We start from the raw sequence: 18,295 nt of genomic DNA, 5'->3' as shown, positions 1-18,295 counted from the left end.
CTGCATCCTTGAGTGATATATGAGCCAAGGAGGTTATGAGCTTAATGGCTCAGTAGACACTTTTCCCAGTGATGATAAATTAAGATGGTGGTGGGTTATTGCCAAGCACCGGTGCTCATGTTCTGCGGAGACTTAAAAATGCAGGGACGCACCAGTGAGTCACGACTAAAATGCTCATAAGAAAATATTAAAGAGAAAGAGAGAGAGGAAACGTGTGTGTGTGTGTGTGTGTGTGTGTGTGCGTGCGTGCGTACGTGCATGTGTGTGTGTGTGCGTGTACGTGTGTGTGTTTTAAGAGAGAGGACATAGACTCTCTCTGTAAATTCCTCCTGGTGATGATCTAAGCCTTAGCTGAATGTGAGAATAGACCTACTATAACATCACTGTGTTTGTCATGTCTCTCTACGTATCAATGAATAATAGATCATCACCAGTAACTGTAATGAGGCGACACTCATTTATCAAGCACTTGCATTAGCACTGCTCTGAGTTGGGGTTTTAGTGTAGTAATACAGTTCTAGTGTAGTAATTGGGTCATTGCTTGCATCAGGCAGATTTTCAGACATAGGTCTAATTCATGGCATTTTAAAGCCTGAAGCGATGACTTTAAATTAAAATGAATCACATTTCTGAACAGAATACCTTTTAAATACCCTTTTACCGTTTTTTGAGCTGAAATTACGTCCAGCAATGAGTGAGAGTCCAAATGTAAGCCAGGGTAAGAGTGTTTGCCAAAGTATTTCATGTTGCACATGTTGGTTCCTCTATTGACAGGTTGCTACTGAGCAGAGGACTTTCTTGCATTTTTTTTCCATATTAACATTGCTAATAATGATGGTCTGGCTAATCTTTAATGCACAGACATGGCTCTGGACTTTAGCATGTCAGATGTGTGACGCTGTAACTGATCGGAGCACATGAGCCACAACAGACCGTCTCCTCTCTCACTTTCACCCCCGATTCACCCTCACCCCCCCTTCCTCCCTACAACACTACAGGACTGAAGAACTGTCGACAGCATTTCTCTGCCACCATTGTTTCAGTAGAGATAGCAACACAATAAGGTCTGTCATTTTTCAAAGATAGCTGGAATGACAGAAAACAGCAGCATACCCACACAGGCACAGTGCACTCATCTACTCACATATGTACATCTATAGTCTGCTCCAAGTCACATAGGACCTGCGATAGAATACGTTGGCAAAGGAGACAGGATGTTTGTGGAAACAGTGATTTGAATTATTTATCACGGTTGCTATTTTACAATTTCCTTCCCAACATCCCTTTTCACTCCCTCCCTCCCTTCCTCCCTCCCTTCAAGACCCATCTGTGTCGTGAGATGCTGCTTCATGACCATATCAATGACTCCAGGGGAAAATCACTCAGCCCTGAGTTACTTGTGTATGAGCTTGGTTGAAGTATGAAATGAGAATCGTCCTCAGTGTTGTCAAGGGAGTATAGCGCTGAGTGAGCAACTAGGGAACAATAGAACACCATTCCAACCGCTGTAATGACTCTAGCCGTGGCTCTGTCCAAAAACAACAACACCGAGCCCCCTCACCCTGGACACGTGTGGCCATAGTAAAGGACTGGGTATGAGCTTCTCCTTGCCCTCTGAAGGGCTAGGTGGAATGTTCACCAACCATATTTCCAGTCCTTCCAGTTCTAGACAAGTGTCCAGGGGATAGAGCTAAGGTATTGTTTCTCTATGCCCTAGAGAATCGTCCCACAAGCTCTGTAGCATCTCAGTGAGCATTGGGATATTATGTTCATTATTCTCTGTATCCCCATCTCTCCCTCTCCCCCTCTCCCCCTCTCCTCCCCCTCTCCCCTGCAGGTACTTTGTGCTGGATCCTGACATCGGGCAGCTGCAGTACTTTGTGAACGAGCACAGTAAGAGCCAACGGCCGCGAGGATCCCTGCCTCTCATCGGAGCCTCAGTGGTCCCCAGCGATGAGCTGCCACATATGTTCACTGTCCACTCAGCCAACGGAGACCTCTACAAGCTAAGAGGTACGTGAAGATGTCTGTTACCGTTACATGGACCGAGGGAACCATACACAGTCTCTGTCTCTACACACTCCCTCCCTCTCCTGTCTCATCCAATGCCTCTGGGTTTGGTTCAGAGCCGCCTCAGAGTGAGGACTAGGTCTTGGGTGAACGCTTAAGGTTGGTTTAGGGGTGTGGGACATGAATTTGAGTAAATGAGTTATACTATAGATTAGGTTGAGGCTTAACATTGAAAACTGTATGTACAAAACCGCCACAGTACCCTATGGTACTGTAAACGACTGTTCATTTCACAGGAACTTTAGTATTAGTAATAAATAAATTCTCCTGTCGCGTTGTCATGGGAACCCAGGCCTCTGTGCCACGGTGACATACTGTGAGATGTGAAGCGAGGTTCAATCAGAGCTTACACAGGTGTATGTGGCGCTGGGTTCAGTGTTCACTGATGGGGAAGTCTCACAGTTTAGCTGGTTCTGATAAGTGACAATGAGACATCCAGAAGGCATCACTCCTGAGGGGATCACTTTTGGTCCGTTACCACATGACATGTACAGACATGTTGAGTGGTTGTTTTTTTAGTCAACCGTTATTTTACCTGTTGTGTGTAGTTACAGTGTCCAACCTGTTTTCATCTAAAAATGACTTATTTTTAGAGCTGCTTTTATCTTAAAAAAAAAAAAACGATTCACATAAAAATATAGCCTCAAACCCTTCAAAACGAGTGTTTCATCTTATGATATTGATTGACATCAAAGCAATCTGAGGGAAGTGTCGGAGGGGAGTGCAACAGGGCAGATCTGTGACATGCACAACGCTCTTTAATTGGCCGTCCGTAAGGGTCACCTGTTCCCCCTCCTCCAATGTGCCAGCGATGTGAATTCCCAATCTCTATGTCTGACGTTTCTCATTTCACACTTCCACAGTTTGACCCCCCCCGGCTAGAAAACAACCTCAAATTGCCTTTTTTGGTTTTGTGACGTCTGGAACTTGACATTTCAAATTCATTATTCTTTCCTCCTTCATACACATCTGGATAGCCAGGACCTGTGCCAGCCAACCCACATGCATTTGCTGTCTGATGTATAAACCGTGACAGTGATCTGACAGTAATTGTTGATAAATGCATCGGTTACTTCTTATTCCGGTATTGAACGCTTCCTTCGTGTTTGTGCACTTCAGTAATGGCTTTGTGTCGTGTTGTTCTTTCTTGTCAGCGTCCGACTCTCGTGAGCAGCAGCTGTGGATGAGTCAGCTGCAGCTCTGTGCCCGGCGCCACTCAGACAGCAGTGCCAAGGTACATCAACTTAGTCTCCTGTCCTTTCCTTTCCTGTCCCGTCCTCTCCTTTCCTATCCTATCCTCCTCTCCTCCCTTCCTCTCCTCTCCTTTTCCACTCCTCTCCTCTCTTCTCCTCCCCTCCTTTCCTCCTCTCCTCCTCTCCTCCTGTCCTCCTCTCCTCTCCCTTCCTCCCCTCCTCTCCTCTCCCTTCCTCCCCTCCTCTCCTCCTCTCCTCCCCTCCTCTCCTCTCTACACAGCACAACCTCTATAGCCAATGCGCTTGGATGGATGGCACAGATGCTCACTATTATCCCTGAGGAGACTCATCTTTATTCAGTTCTGCTGCTGCTCCTCATTTCGTCATAGCAAAGCTGTTGAACAAAAGCACACTGATGGAAGCACTGACAGAGTGACTGTTTTGTGTCTCCACAAATACTGCTGTGTATGTGTGTGTGTGTGTTTGTGTGTGTGTGTGTGTGTGTGTGTGTGTGTGTGTGTGTGTGAGTATTGGGGGGGGGGGGGGGGGGGGTATAGCTGGGTATTCTGAATGACCTACTTTTCACAATACTTTATGCACAACATGTCCTAAAAGGGACAGAGGTTCACAGGCCTCATTGGACACAACACTGGATACCATAGAGGAGAAATTATGTTATTATACAACAACTATTTTCCTTTATCTTTCTTTCTTCTCTGTTTCTTTCGCTCTCCCTGGTTTTCTACTTTTCTACTTATTCTTACTTTCAGACATTAGCATTATGAGTTGCTCAAGCGGGAAGCAATCAGTGGCCTCCTGGTTTCTGGTGACCTCTCTCTCTCTCTCTCTCTCTCTCTCTCTCTCTCTCTCTCTCTCTCTCTCTCTCTCTCTCTCTCTCTCTCTCTCTCTCTCTCTCTCTCTCTCTCTCTCTCTCTCTCTCTCTCTCTCTCTCTCTCTCTCTCTCTCTCTCTCTCTCCCTCCCTCTCTCTCTCCCCGGCCCTACTCAGTTTCCTTTCTCTTTGACGCTTGAAGACAAGTTCATGGCAAACAGCCCAACAGTCTTGTGATACTGAAACTGCAGAGAGACTGTATTTTTCATCCCTCGAGTTTGTTTTTTTCCGGCAAAAAATGCACTGCTTGCAAGTTTACAGTGGGTTAGTTAAGTTTATCCTTTTATGTAACATTACATTTGAAGTTTATCCTTTTTAAAAGCATGATATTGGAAATGAAGTATCATATCCCTTTCAGGAGCCCTGTATTTACACAACCATATCTGAAAGCACAGGGAGGTCATTTCATAGTTAAAGATACAGTACAGATATTGATACAGCACTTTTGTTTATGAAACTGAGGATTGTAAGGTTGGCATAACATTGACTTTGGCTTGGCATGGCTTGGCATGGCTTGTCAACCTCTGAGTGGAGCCGTGTGTAAACAACAGGGACAGAGTGAGAGATAAGAACCAGATCTCCTGCTAGACTTCCTTCAACCGATCTCTGCCCTGCTTCTATGGTGCCCAGAGAGGCCTGTAAATGATTTGGTAATCAGAGTGCAGTCCCTGTCTGGCCGTCTCCATATTTGTCTAATGAGTCACTGCTTTCTCATCGGTTCCTATCTTCTATCAGTGGACACAATGGCCTTCATTTTGATCTATACTGCTTTACAGAGAGAGGCGTTCAGAAACGATAACCCTTCAAGAACAAACAAACGTTCCTGTTCAACTATTGTCTGTCTCACACAGTTCACACAGTGATAAGTGTGGTTTACCCTGCCCACCAAGTTGAACGGTAAATCTTTATCCCAGATGTAGTGTTTGACAAACTGAAAGGCACAGGAGGAGAGAACAGTGTGGCTGAGAGGATTCCGGTTGTTTACACAAAGTGTGTGCGTGTGCGTGTGCGTGTGTGTGTGTCTCTGTCTCTGTCTCTGTCTCTCTGTGTGTGTGTGTGTGTGTGTGTGTGTGTGTGTGTGTGTGTGTGTGTATGTGTGTATGTGTGTATGTGTGTGTGTGTGTGTGTGTGTGTGTGTGTGTGTGTGTGTGTGTGTGTGTGTGTGTGTTCGTGTACGTGTGTCTAGGGGGTCACAGGAGCCTGCAATTACATTTTAAAGATGAGAGCGGAGAGAAGCAGAGCAGTGTATGTCTACCTCAACTGCTATAAATAGGTCTGACAGTTAAGAATCACTGCTGTCGTCACAACAGCGAGGTCCATCAGTAAAACGTAACTAAAACCTACGTTCTGCCTGCAACCAACGGGGACTCACTGAAGTGGCATTTATCATGTTAGTTAAACATCTGCTCATAAATGTCCACTTGACAAAGCCATTTAAAGGGCCAATCTGGGATTCAAACGACAACCGCTTTATTTGGTAGTGTGCATTTGGCACTGTATTTTCATATTTTATTGTTTATATTCATGTATTTTTCATAACTTGTTGGTTAGATGGACATACACAGTAGCTTACAGTACTATTGGTCCTTACAACATGTTAAAGTACAGACGTTTCACATTGTCATCACGCTCGATATCATTTCCGATATTTCCGATATTCTATCTCAGTAATATTGGATTGACTCTATATACTGTGCATCAGTGGAGGCTGGTGCAGGTAGGTTGTGAAACCGAATGGAATGAAGAACGCATTCCTCATTCCGCTTCATGCATTACAACAAGCCCATCCTTCAATTTCTACCTCCACCAGCCTCCCCTGATGTACATGTAGGTGAGTTAAAACATGAATGATAGGAGAGAAGTGCTGTGAAGTGGAAAGTTGAATAGTTTCACAGTAAGGGACTGTATTGAGTGGCTAGACTGATGTGATTTACCTTGAGAGGATCTCGAGGCTGGGTTCATGTTTCACTCTCAGGCCCATTAGATGGCCTCTTATCTAAGCCTAGCTGACATGAGCCCATCCGTTTCTCCTGAAATATTAGCTGAAATTGGTTTGGTAATGGCTTCTATGAGACAGGAAGGTTGAGAGACATTCCTAAAAGCGTAACTGTCTGCCTAGAGGATATGATTCTCTCTTGACTTATCCACTGACAGCTGACGTGCAATGAGCTGTCTGGCACATAATGGCTGCCGTGGCAACACCCAGGTGGGTGCTACACATTGGTGGTGGATGAGGTGAGTTCCTCGAACAATATCAAGCGCTTTGAGCACCTGTGTAAGGTGGAAAGGCGCTCTATAAATCCAAGCATTAGTTAATAAATTAATAAATAGATAAATAAATTAATGAGAGTCTGTTTTTGAAGAGTTGTATTTTAGAGTGAGTTTTGAGATTCACAAAGATTGTGATTGATTGAGTCTGAGATTGAGATTGAGTTTCACAAAAATGGCAAGAGACAGGTTGATAAGGGTGGAATGCCTCAGATGTCCTCAGGGAAATATGCATTGATTGTGGAGAAAACAAATTCCTCAGAAACTCGGGTGAATTTGTGTTGCTTTATACCGAAACCAAACTGCTGCTACAGTAACATCTTTGTAAGAAATAGTGATGAGAATAACAATGACATGCACAGTATGTTTAGTAGCTTGAAATAAAGGCCACGTGGTGAGGGCATGATGAAGGTTTACTGCAGTGGCTGAAGGTGATTTACTGCGCGGTCACAGAGTGTGTTTTGTAAAAGTGCTTGTAATGCTAGAGAGAGTGAAACCTTAGTGGCTGACGGTACGGTGCAGCAGGGTGCTCTGCTCTGACTACTATCTGAGCAGGATGTTCTGGGCTGCATGCTCCACCTTCCCCCTCCTCTGTCCCCTCACTCCTCCTCTCCCAATCGCCTAACCGCCTCCCTCCCTGGACATTACCCTCCTCCTCCAGCCTCCCTCTCCCTCTCTCAATATATCTCCCTCCTTCCTTTCTTCCTGCACTTCCGTCTCTCCCATACAGTACACCTCCCTCTCTCCCCCTCCTCCTTCCTCCCTCCTCCCTCCATCCTCCCCTCCTCCCCTGCCTACGTGGCTGGTCGATCGGGTCCCGTCAGGCAGAAGATGCCCTTGTGCGTGACAGCAGAGCATGGCGGCGGGGCTGCTGGGAGGAAGCAGCGGCCCGTGCTGCTGGACTGCCCTTCCTCTCACTCCTGCTGCTGCTGCCGTCTCTTTCAGGGCACCTCCTGCTCCTCCACCTCCTCCACCTCCGCCTCCGGCAGGACCCGCAGCTTCTCCCTGCTCCCACCACACCCCGCCCCGCCCGTCGCCTCCTCCTCCTCCTCCTCCTCCTCGCCTGGCACCCAGAGGCAGCCTAAGCCGCCGCCACACCCCGGGGTGGCGGTGGGGGTGCCGGGCGCCATCGTCACCATCACCCATCACAAGTCCCCCGCCGCCGCCCGCCGGGCCAGGAACCAATACTGTGGGAGACTGCAGGAGGTCAAAGAGGTAGGGCTGCTGTACCGGAGGGAGGGAGGGAGGGGTGCCCTGAAAGAGCTGTCTGAGGAGAGGAGGCTGAGATTGATAGACTGATAGAGTGATAGACTGATAGACTGATAGACTGATAGGCTCATGTCTTAGATAGATAGATAGATAGAGTGTGTACAAGCCTTGAGTGGTAGGTGAGGTTCAGACCGGATACTTACTGTATAGTGAGATACAGTACCGTGTCACTGAGATGGGGGTCTAGTGGTGGCCAAGTGTTTTCTTGGTATTCATTGTGCTGTCTTTCACTGTTTTAAAGTGGAAAATGTCTGCTGTGTTATTGTGTGTTATGTTTTGTTTTTAAATCTCTTGTGTTTAGTTACTGTGTTTTGGTATCCATCGTGTTCCGCCTCTGACTTTTCAGTCAGCATAACATATTGGCTGAACAGCAGAAGCTTCTCATCATTTTGCTTTGACATTGCCACAGCTTTGCTGTCATGTTGTTCCACAGTGAAAGTCGCTATGAGTCATCTTGATTCTCTGTGTATTGTAATACAACAGATTCGCTACATAGTAATGGACCCCGCGATAGATTAGTCATCGGTGACAATTTACACAATGTTTACATATCATTTACAGTAGGGAGAAAATGGTTACTCACCAAGGTTTAGCTATTGCACTTGACGAATCAATTACAACTCAGCCATTGGTCACTTGTGAGCTGTTTGTGTGCTTTTCCCCCCCCATGGCTGTGTATTGATTTCACAGGTTAATCAATAAGAGCGCCTCAAACCCAGTCTCGTCTTCACATAGTGTCAAATCAGCTTTAATCAGCTGCACTTAATCATGCCTCATCTTAAGACATGTTTATGTTAGAGAATAGGACATGAAGGCAATATTGCTGCTTCCCTCAACTATGAAAATGGAGGCAGAGAAAGTAATTGAAAACCAGCTGAGCTGCAGAAAGCCCTTTCTGCTGTGTCTGTCAAAGGAAAGCGGTGAGGTGGAAACTATTCAGCAACCTCTCAAAATGTCTCTTCTCTCTGTTAGACTAAATAATTCATTCAAGCGGATTATGCCCGAGGGAGTAGTCATTGTATAAAATTAGATAAAACAAGGGAAATGTAACATTCATACTTAGCAAGGTTTTAAAAGTTCCCCTAAAGATAGAGACATTTTTTTGTTGAGCAGCTGCCTTGCGTGTTTTCTGTCCTCTCTAAATACTTTGCTGCAGATAACATTTCATATAGAAAACCTGTGAATAGAGAACTGGCTGTTAACTGTGGAAACATTCCTTTTCTGTCCTGTAATTTTCACCCACCTGTAAAAAGGTTTGTTGATGTTATTACTTTAAGTATTAGAATTTTAACTAGAGAATGTATTTATTTGGTCACATTCGATTTAGATAGTCCCCTATAGACTACAGTTGCTCAAACTCTCAACTGCAACTCTGTTGATATGCAACAGCTTGCTAGGGTTATGGTTAGGGTTAGAGTTATGGTTAGGGTTAGAGTTAGGATAAGGGTTATGGTTAGGGTTAGAGTTAGAGTTAGGGTTAGAGTAAGGATAAGGGTTATGTTAGGGTTAGAGCTAGGGTTAGGTTAGGGTTAGAGTTAGGGTTAGGTTAGGGTTAGAGTTAGGATAATGGTTAAGGTTAGGCTTAGGAGTTAGGGTTAGTGGATAGTTCGTAGAAATGTTGTTGACAGTTAGTTGAACATCTACTGAACTGTACAGCCCATCTATTTGGGACTACCCAAATAAAGTGTATTTTCCACTATAACTTGACATTTTACACTTACATTTAAGTAATGTAGCAGACACTTTTATCCAAGGCGGCTTACAAAAAGTAACTTCAGTGTGACTGAAGTTCTGCTATGTGACAGTTGCAGTGTTCTGTCTCCGTATCCTAACCCACACCTTGAGATGAGAATTCTTAATCCGTCATCTTGGGCTGACTGTCAGACTATCTGAGCTCTGCCAAAGCAAAGGAGATTGAACTACTACAGTGCCTTTCTCTACCTAACCTCACGTTTCTGGGTGAGATATTGCTGTATTTGAGTCAATGCCTGTGGCCTTCAGACAACTCCTCTGTGGCTTTCCACTGGGATAAGATGAGTTGTGTCTAACCCAGAGGTTAATGTGTTTATAGAAGAGGAGGAATCCCCTCTGAGACTGCCTTCCAGAGGTCGCTCTCCTGGGCCTTTTGAGATAAACCTCAATGATGTGGATGCGGTCTGTCTTCAGAGTTCAGACACAGCTTTCTCTGCAAGCTCTTTGGTGGAGAAAATGATGATAGTGCTTTAATATGTGTATTTACTTTTTTATCTAAGATTACCTGAAGCCTAAAAGGCATGCAGCCTTAAGCAGGGTATTAACTTTTTTCCCGCACCATCTTTTCAGGCATTTGTTACTGGTTGATATCACATGGGTTAGGAGGGAGAAAATTGCCTCCCTTAGAAAAAGGGAACAACATTAGGATTTTGTGTAAATCCGATGCACCACACTTTGACCAATAGTCTTGGTTGCACCAGTCAAATTGCCTGAGGTGTAGCTCCCCATATCTATGTGTCATTGAGGAATGTTTTGTCCAGTTAGTTCATAGCGCAGGTAGAGGTAGAAATCAGAGGACGGGCTCATTGTAATGCATGGAAATGAATGAGGAATGGTATCAAACGTGTGTGTTTAATGCATTGAATGAAATGAGGATGACACAATTGTTTGATACCATTCCTCATTCCAATCCATGCATTACAATGAGCCTGTCCTCTGATTTGTACCTCCACCAGCCTCCACTTAGGGCTCCATCCCACTGCATTGACCAATCCCTAGGGGCTGAGACTCACTGACAGGTAGAGAGATGGGGAGAGAAGAGGAACTGAAGTGTCGTGTTACACAGAGTCAATGAGGGCATGCAGGAAACCTCACGACCGCACCAGCAGATTGAATCAGAGAGGAGGGTGGGAGAGGGAGCTATGGTGCTATGGATATTATTGAGGAGAGGGAGAGATAGGGGAAAAGGGAGAGAGAGAGAGGTGGGGAAGTAAGAGGGAGGGAGGGAGGGAGAAAGAGAGAGAGAGTGATAGAGAGAGAGAGAGAAAGAAAGAAGGAGTGCCTAAAACCAAAAAAGGGAGAGAGAGAGAGAGAGAGAACAGGAACGAAAGAGGAGATGGATTTTATCTGCCGGTGGCGGATCTTTTCTTGCTTTCCTTTTCATGGTGAAGCTGACTCAACGCAGGTCTTAGCTGAGAACAAAGGCGTCTCAAAGTGAGCTCTGGTTTAAGGGAACAGTATGTCAGCTCAGCCTGTCCACTGGCCGTCAGATGACTGGGAGGAATTAGAGGCTTGCTCTGACAGAATGCTGATTGCCCCAGAGACAGCAGCGCCAGGCAGGGGCTCCGGTGTTGTCGGCTCATTCCCACACGATCAAAAGAAGGATTGCCGTCGGAGAATAACATCCAAGCTCAAAGTACAATGGTGACACGATGGCTTTGGCCACTCTGTCCAAAGGCTTAATGAAAGGAGATATGGTATCCAATGCTCTTTGCTCTTGCATTCGTGAGCCCGGTTTATTTTTGAGTGAAGTTAGGCATGCTGGGTGTAATAAACATGCGTAACATTTTAGGCTCCTGAGTTTGTCATATGTCTGTGTAGTAACAGTATAATTACTCTCGTAAAACACAGTGTGTGGAGTTGAGTGGTTATTAGACAAGTGGAGTTGGGGACTGTCCCTGTAATAACACAAATCACTGAACTTCAACATGACTTTAATGACGAGAGGCAGAGAGAGAGAGAGAGAGATGAGAGAGAGAGAGAGAGAGAGAGAGAGAGAGACAGAGAGAGAGAGAGAGATAGATAGATAGATAGATAGATAGATGGAGATGAGAGAGAGAGAGAGAGAGATGGAGATGAGAGAGAGGGAGATGAGAGAGATGGATAGAGAGAGAGAGAGAAAGAGAGAGATGAGAGAGAGAGAGAGATGAGAGAGAGAGAGAGAAAGAGAGAGATGAGAGAGAGAGAGAGATGAGAGAGAGAGAGAGGAGGGGTGAGAGCACTGTGCTCTCCACCTCTCAATGCAACACAGTGATTTCTTTTTATTTTGCTTATGAAAAAAATCCTATGAAGCCCATGAAATATTAATTTTTCATGAAGGTTGGGATATGAGAGTGCTCGCGGCAGGAACAATGCTTAAGTCGGCATGCTGTGACAGGCGTAATACCACTTTCAATCTCCGCCTTTTACGATGGAGCAGAAACCTGGAGAGACCAGAATGCTCAGTGTTCACATCAGGGGAGCACAGCTCAGTCCTGGAGTGCTGGTTGTCACTTGTCCCTGATCTGGCAGGTCATTAGAGAACACACCTCCACAGGTGGTGACACAGGTGTTGTTCAACCGGTCTTTCGTTGAGAAGTGAAAACGAAAACCGTTATTCTATGCACTGCCGTCATCAAGGAGTTATGCACCCATGCCCCTTAGATTTGATATCAGGTCAGTTCAGTCAGGAACACACACATCTTAGTTATAACGACCATCATATATGACTTGGGCAGGGAACAGGGGAGGCTGGTGGAGGTAGAAATCGGAGGACGGGCTCATTGTAATGCATGGAGTGAAATGAGGAGTGGTATCTGTATTTACATGTATTTGATACCATGACTCATTCCATTCCATGCATTACCATGAGCCCGTCCTCCGATTTCTACCTCCACCAGCCCCCCTTAGCATGGAACCCATATGTTTATGAACCCCCCCCTGATAGATGCAGACTGAGCAGAACCAAGCAGATGGAGGCTGGGGCTGGAGGAGGGACAAAGACAATATGGACACTCTCATAGCACAGTACAACAATACCAGTAACTATATTATAGGCAACAGAGGGATGTGTAGACTGACTTAAATAGGCCACCGTATCAATGCATAGCTGCCATGTGATGGTGTCGGGCCCGACAGACCACTAGCACTGATTAGCATGCTAGCCGGTTTGAGGGCTTACATAACATGATATTTTGTCCTCTTCAAATACCTCTTTAGATACTATGTCTCAGCTACATCATTACAGCTGGTAAATGATGATTCTAGTTAGACATAGAAAAAAGGCAATTTAAATTGTGCGCGTATGGTAGCCTTTTCGATTCCCTGATGAGAGGCACTGGCAGGCAGAACGCACTGATGCCGTATTGTGTAGCTGACTGTGTCGTACGCTGCAGACCACTTTTCTCTGAACTCTATTAGGCCCCAGTGTGTGTGTGAGAGAAATATGATCTCCAGTGTGTGGGGTGGGAATCTCCTGTTAATAATGTTGCAATAAAAGAGCGTAAATGAAGCACAGGCTGTGTCGCTGTGCTGAAGTACCCACAGGGGGACAGAATGTGTGTGTGTGTGTGTGTGTGTGTGTGTGTGTGTGTGTGTGTGTGTGTGTGTGTGTATGTGTGTGTGTGTGTGTGTGTATGTGTGTACATGCGTGCGTGTGTGTGTGTGTGTTTGTGTGTTTGTGTGTGTGTGAGAGAGAGGGAGAGAGGGAAAGAGAGACAAAGAGAGAGAGTGTATGCATATGTGTGCCTGCTTGCATGTCTGTGTGTGTGTGTGTGTGTGTGTGTATGTGTCTGTCTGCATGTGTGTGCATGTGTGTGTGTGTGTGTGTGTGTAATTGAGTTCTGCCTTGTGCTACCTCCTCTCTTCCACTGTGAAGCTGAGCTGTGATGACTCACACTTCTCCCACCGTGAACGGTCCCCAGAGTGTTGTGTGTGTGTGTGTGTGTGTGTGTGAGTGTGTGTGAGTGTGTGTGAGTGTGTGTGTGTGTGAGAGAGAGAGACAGACAGCCGCGCTCCCCCTCTCACAGGTGCCCTAAATAACCCATCACATCCCAGAGCCCTGGCAGAGGTGCCAGCTGGAATTACCTCTGAGTGAGGGACGGGGGTCGGTGAGAATTGCCTTGAATCCCAGGTGACATTGACAATCAGCCACCCACCCACCACAACTCTCTGTAGAATTCTTTGTTCTGGGTTTCTCAGCTCGTCCTGCCTAGAGGTAGAGCCAGTCACGTATCTTCTTGGTGCATGCACATTTTTTGGAACAATTCACACATTCATACAGAAATACCGTTCAAATACTGCACACTGGATAACTGTTAGTTATCGTTCAACGGCAAAGTTTCACAGATGTGGAGGCAGTCTGTCTGGGGCTGCTCCTACTGGGAGATGAAGGCTGATTGCTGATTGGCTCTTAAGATTAGATCCCTGCATTGAACACTGATTGATAATAAAAAACCTTTCATCTCACAATAATGTAGCCTGATTAGCTCAGATTTGCGAAGACTTTATTTGAGAGATGATGATGATGATAATGATGATGATAATGATGATTTGTGAATGTGTGTGCGTGTGTGTGTGTGTGTGTGTGTGTGTGTGTGGGTGTGGGTGTGTATGAATATATTGAAGCGTGTGTGTGTGTGTGTGTGTGTGTGTGTGTGTGTGTGGGTGTGTATGTATGCATTGAGGTGTGTGTGTGTGTGTGTGTGTGTGTGTGTGTGTGTGTGTATGTATGTCATTCAAACACTCTGGCTGCTCTTCCCTATCCCCCTGGCATAGGTGATGACCCAGGTGGAGGGCCAGCAGAAGAACCTGGTCCACTCCATCGAGTCTCTGCCCCCCCGCGGGCCCCTGTCCTCCCTGGACCAGGACCTGCTGCTGCTCAAGGCCACCTCTGCAGCCACGCTCAGCTGCCTGGGGGAGTGTCTGAACATCCTGCAGCACAACGTTAGCCAGGCCGCCCAGCACGTCTCACAGAGCCACAGCAGCCAGAGTCCCAGTCGGAGTCAGGGTCTGAACCAGAACCATGTCCAGACAGGCCCCACAGGTGGGTCTACTAGCTCATACCAGCACCAAGTACATTTGATCTTAATGAGACTAACCTGGATGAATAAAGGTCCAATAAAAAGGTCTCCCTCTCTGTACTCACACTCAACCAGCCCAAGGCCTCACGCCTCATCATTGCCCACCTGTTATATTGCACTACTACACTCTAAGACTGCACTGTCCACCCACTCCTCCACAGGCATTCAGCCTACCTGTCCTCCTCCTCACCCCCAGCTCACACTCACTCCCACCCACAGCTGACTACCTCCTCCACAGGCATTCAGCCTACCTGTCCTCCTCCTCACCCCCAGCTCCAACCAAAGCCCAACTCCCCCCAGAGTCCAACTCCACCCAGAGCCCAATTCCCCCATAGCCCAACTCCCCCCATAGCCCAACTCCCCCCATAGCCCAACTCCACCCAGAGTCCAACTCCCCCCAGAGCCCAACTCCTCCCATAGCCCCCCTCCCTCCAGAGTCCAACTCCACCAGCCCTGCTCACGACTTGTCTTGGTCTCTGTATCTCTGAGACGTGGAGCTCAGTTGCAGCCCTGTTTCTTTCCAGGCGCCATAGCTGATGTTAATGAGAGTGGAGTGTTTCCCAGGCTGTGAGGAAACTGAACTGGCTGTAGAGGAGTGTAGTGTACTATAATGTATTGTAGTGCATTGTAGTGTATTATAGTGTATTGTATTGTAGTGTATTGTAGTGTATTGTAGTGTAGTGTATTGTATTGTAGTGTATTGTAATGTATTGTAGTGTATTGTAGTATATTGTAGTGTATTGTAGTGTAGTGTAATATAATGTATTGTAGTGTAGTGTAGTATAGTGTATTGTAGTGTAGTGTAATATAATGTAGTGTAATATAATGTAGTGTAATATAATGTAGTGTAGTGTATTATACTGTAGTGTAGTGTACTGTAGTGTAGTGTAGTGTATTGTAGTGCTCTGCTCTTGGTCAAGCTGCTCTGCTCTGAGTGATATTCCTGCCAGGACAGCAGCCAACAACTCATTAGCTTATATCTGGGAACACATCTTAATGCTTTTAAGAACACTCATTAGCAAGGGCGCTAATCTCTTTCTGGAAGCGAAGGAGACATTGTAGTCTTTTGTTCGTTTTGTAAATGTCAGCTGTCTAATGGTTGTCGGTTTTGGCAGCGAAAGCGGACACAGTTCTCGTCCAATCCTCCAGCCAATGTTACTCCCAATTCCACTGTTGATATGGACAGTGCATAACGCATAAATCACCACCTCACAAAATGCCCAAAAGTCAACAGTCCACGCCGCCTTGAGTGCTCAGTGTCTCCCCCTGTCTTCATGGACTGCTTGGTGTCGTGTGAACCTGTGTTTCTCTTTGCTCTTTATTCTCCTTTTCTGTGTGTTCCTAAAGTGAGTGTGTCCTGTGTGTGTCCTGTTCTCCAGAGAGCCTTGCAGGGTGGCCCAAGGCCTCTGAGAACCAGGTGAAGAACGGAGGAGTGGCAGCAGCTCACCTCTCCTCCTCCCAGTCCCTACCAGTCAGTACCTGCGCGCCCTCTCCAGCCCACAGGCGCAAGGGCAAGGATATGCCCCTCAGCTCCCAGGTACCAAAAACATCCATCTCCTCCTCTGGTGGAGGAGAGAAATATGATGTATACTAAAGGGAGGCTGGTGGAGGTAGAAAATCGGAGGACGAGGCTCATTGTAATGCATAGAATGGAATGAGGAGTGTTTGATAGCATTCCTCACGCCATTGCATGCATTACAATGAACCCGTCCCCCACGATTTCTACTTCCACCAGCCTCCGCTGATGTATACTATTGTCTGGAGTTCCTACAGTAGCTAGTGTGGCAATTCCTGTCAGGTATTGTTGATATGATTTGTGTAGGTTGGATATACAGTTAGTCACAGCTGTCAGAGAGCTGGGTTGTAATTTCCTGTCCCCCAACGTCTCATGACTCATCCACACTGGCAGTTTAGCACAATATGCGGTGTTCTCTGTCCGCACGACATCACCCACAAACATATGCATTTCAATGACACCTATTTTTCTCCTCCCCTTTGTTCTGTCTAGGGTTAGAACTCAAGTGTGTTTTGGCTTTGTTCTGAATTGGCGTGTGAGGAGATACAGTGAGCGTATTGTGCTGTGTTTTTAGAGCTACCTACTGGAATCAGTTCAGGGTTTTTTGTCTCTGACAAGAGGAAGAAAGCAGCCGGGCTGGTTGGCATTCTCCCCGTAGGGCCGGCATAGCTCACAACAGTGACGGCACCACTCCTGGGGGCGATGGAGTTCTTACAGAGAAGAAGAGTACTCCTCCTGCCAAACTTCTATTCTAAAGGGGAAGGGGGGGGGGGGGGAAGGGGAGGAAGAAGTGTACTAATTGGCCATGCTCTAGTTTGAATGTTTCTCTTGGGCGATTGAGGGAAGCCAGCTCGACACAACAGGGGAGGGTGAGTCAGCATGGCCGTGATTCCGAGATGGCGTAGACACAAACTCCTCTCTCTCTCTCTCTCTCTCTCTCTCTCTCTCTCTCTCTCTCTTTCTCTCTCTCTACCCCCCCCCCCTCCCCCCTCCCCCATCTCTCTCTCTCTCCAGTGGCGGTGTGTGGAGCAGGCCCAGGCCCCAACTAGGTCTGTGCGTCATGGTGTCACAAGGCAGGGAGTTCATTGACATTGTGGTGCTGTATCAGGGTCAACACAGGGGATCTCTGCATGCTTTAACCAGGACGTCCAAACAGGGTCATCATGCTGCTGCATCCATGACACAGTAACTGGGTATCAGGCATCCATCCTGCAGTGAACTGCTCCTGTAGTGTGGGAGTTGTCCGTAGACATTTTGAAACATGTCTCTTACTTTTGTAAAAGGGTAGGATTGTTTTTTTTGTTAAGCCAGGGCGTCACATCCTTTCCGAAGGTTGTTATTCAAAGCGGCTGTTTCCTCCATTTTCCCCCTCATCGATATGATACGCCTCAGACTAACACTATAGACGCTAAATACGCTTCTCCCTTCCTATTCACTGAGTTAAATCCTAATCAGGGAAGCTCAGTGCGTGCCAACACCTGGGAGGCAGTACTTAGCCACCAGTAGGGTGGCTCTGAGGGTGAAGTGGTCTGATCAGTCAGACACACACAGGGCTCACGGAGTGAGTCTCTCTGCCTGTCTGAGGCTGAGTTAATGTAGACAGTGAAATATGCTGATGGGCTGCCTCACTTGCTGCCTCTCTCGCTCCTCTCTCCTTGTCTCTCTCTCTTTCTCTTTCTCTTTCTCTCTCTCTATCTCCATGTCTCTCGCTCCCTCTCTCTGTCTCTCTGTTTCTCCCTCTCTGTCTCTCCCTTTCTGTGTGTGTGTCTCTCTCTCTCTCTCTCTCTCTCTCTCTCTCTCAATCTCTCTGTCTTTCTCTTTCTGTGGCTTCCGAGAAGACATGCAGCCCACAATCAAATTAATCGGAGGGGGTATTGTACAGCAGAGGTTTTAATTGGGTGTATTTGAGCAATGACATTATGCCTCACTCACGCCTGCACACGCACGCACACACACACACGCAGGCACGCACACACACGCACACGCACACACACACACACACACACACACACACACACACACACACACACACACACACACAATTGTTCCTCACAAACCGTTTATCAAGCTGTGCCTTTGAGCCCCCTGGGGTAAGCTGGCTGTGCTATCTGTGTCCTCTGTGGCACAAGGAGCAATGTTTAGCCCTGAGGCACATCATTCTTACTCTGACACGCAAAAAACACATTTCATCAAGTCACTGAGACTACCATATCATCTCCCCCAGTCCCTTCCTTCCCTCCCTTCCTCCCTCTCTCCCTCCCTCACTAAAGTCCATAA

At 46.7% G+C, this 18,295-nt stretch overlaps 1 protein-coding gene across 1 annotated transcript in view; it reads left to right on the top strand.

Annotated features, from left to right (window-relative positions):
* Window positions 1-7,252: 7,252 nt before the first annotated feature.
* Window positions 7,253-18,295, top strand: part of osbpl10b (oxysterol binding protein-like 10b) — a gene marked incomplete at its 5' end in the record, with an annotated part of 33,251 nt that continues 22,208 nt past the window's right edge. The window contains 3 exons of the mRNA XM_083679429.1: window positions 7,253-7,636; window positions 14,198-14,465; window positions 15,882-16,039. Coding sequence (XP_083535555.1) covers window positions 7,253-7,636; window positions 14,198-14,465; window positions 15,882-16,039 — 810 coding nt within the window. The remainder of the gene's footprint in view (window positions 7,637-14,197; window positions 14,466-15,881; window positions 16,040-18,295) is intronic.

This window comes from Argentina silus (assembly GCF_951799395.1).
Source record: "Argentina silus genome assembly, chromosome: 10".
Lineage (NCBI taxonomy): Eukaryota > Metazoa > Chordata > Actinopteri > Argentiniformes > Argentinidae > Argentina > Argentina silus.
This window is presented reverse-complemented; position numbering and strand designations above follow the sequence as displayed.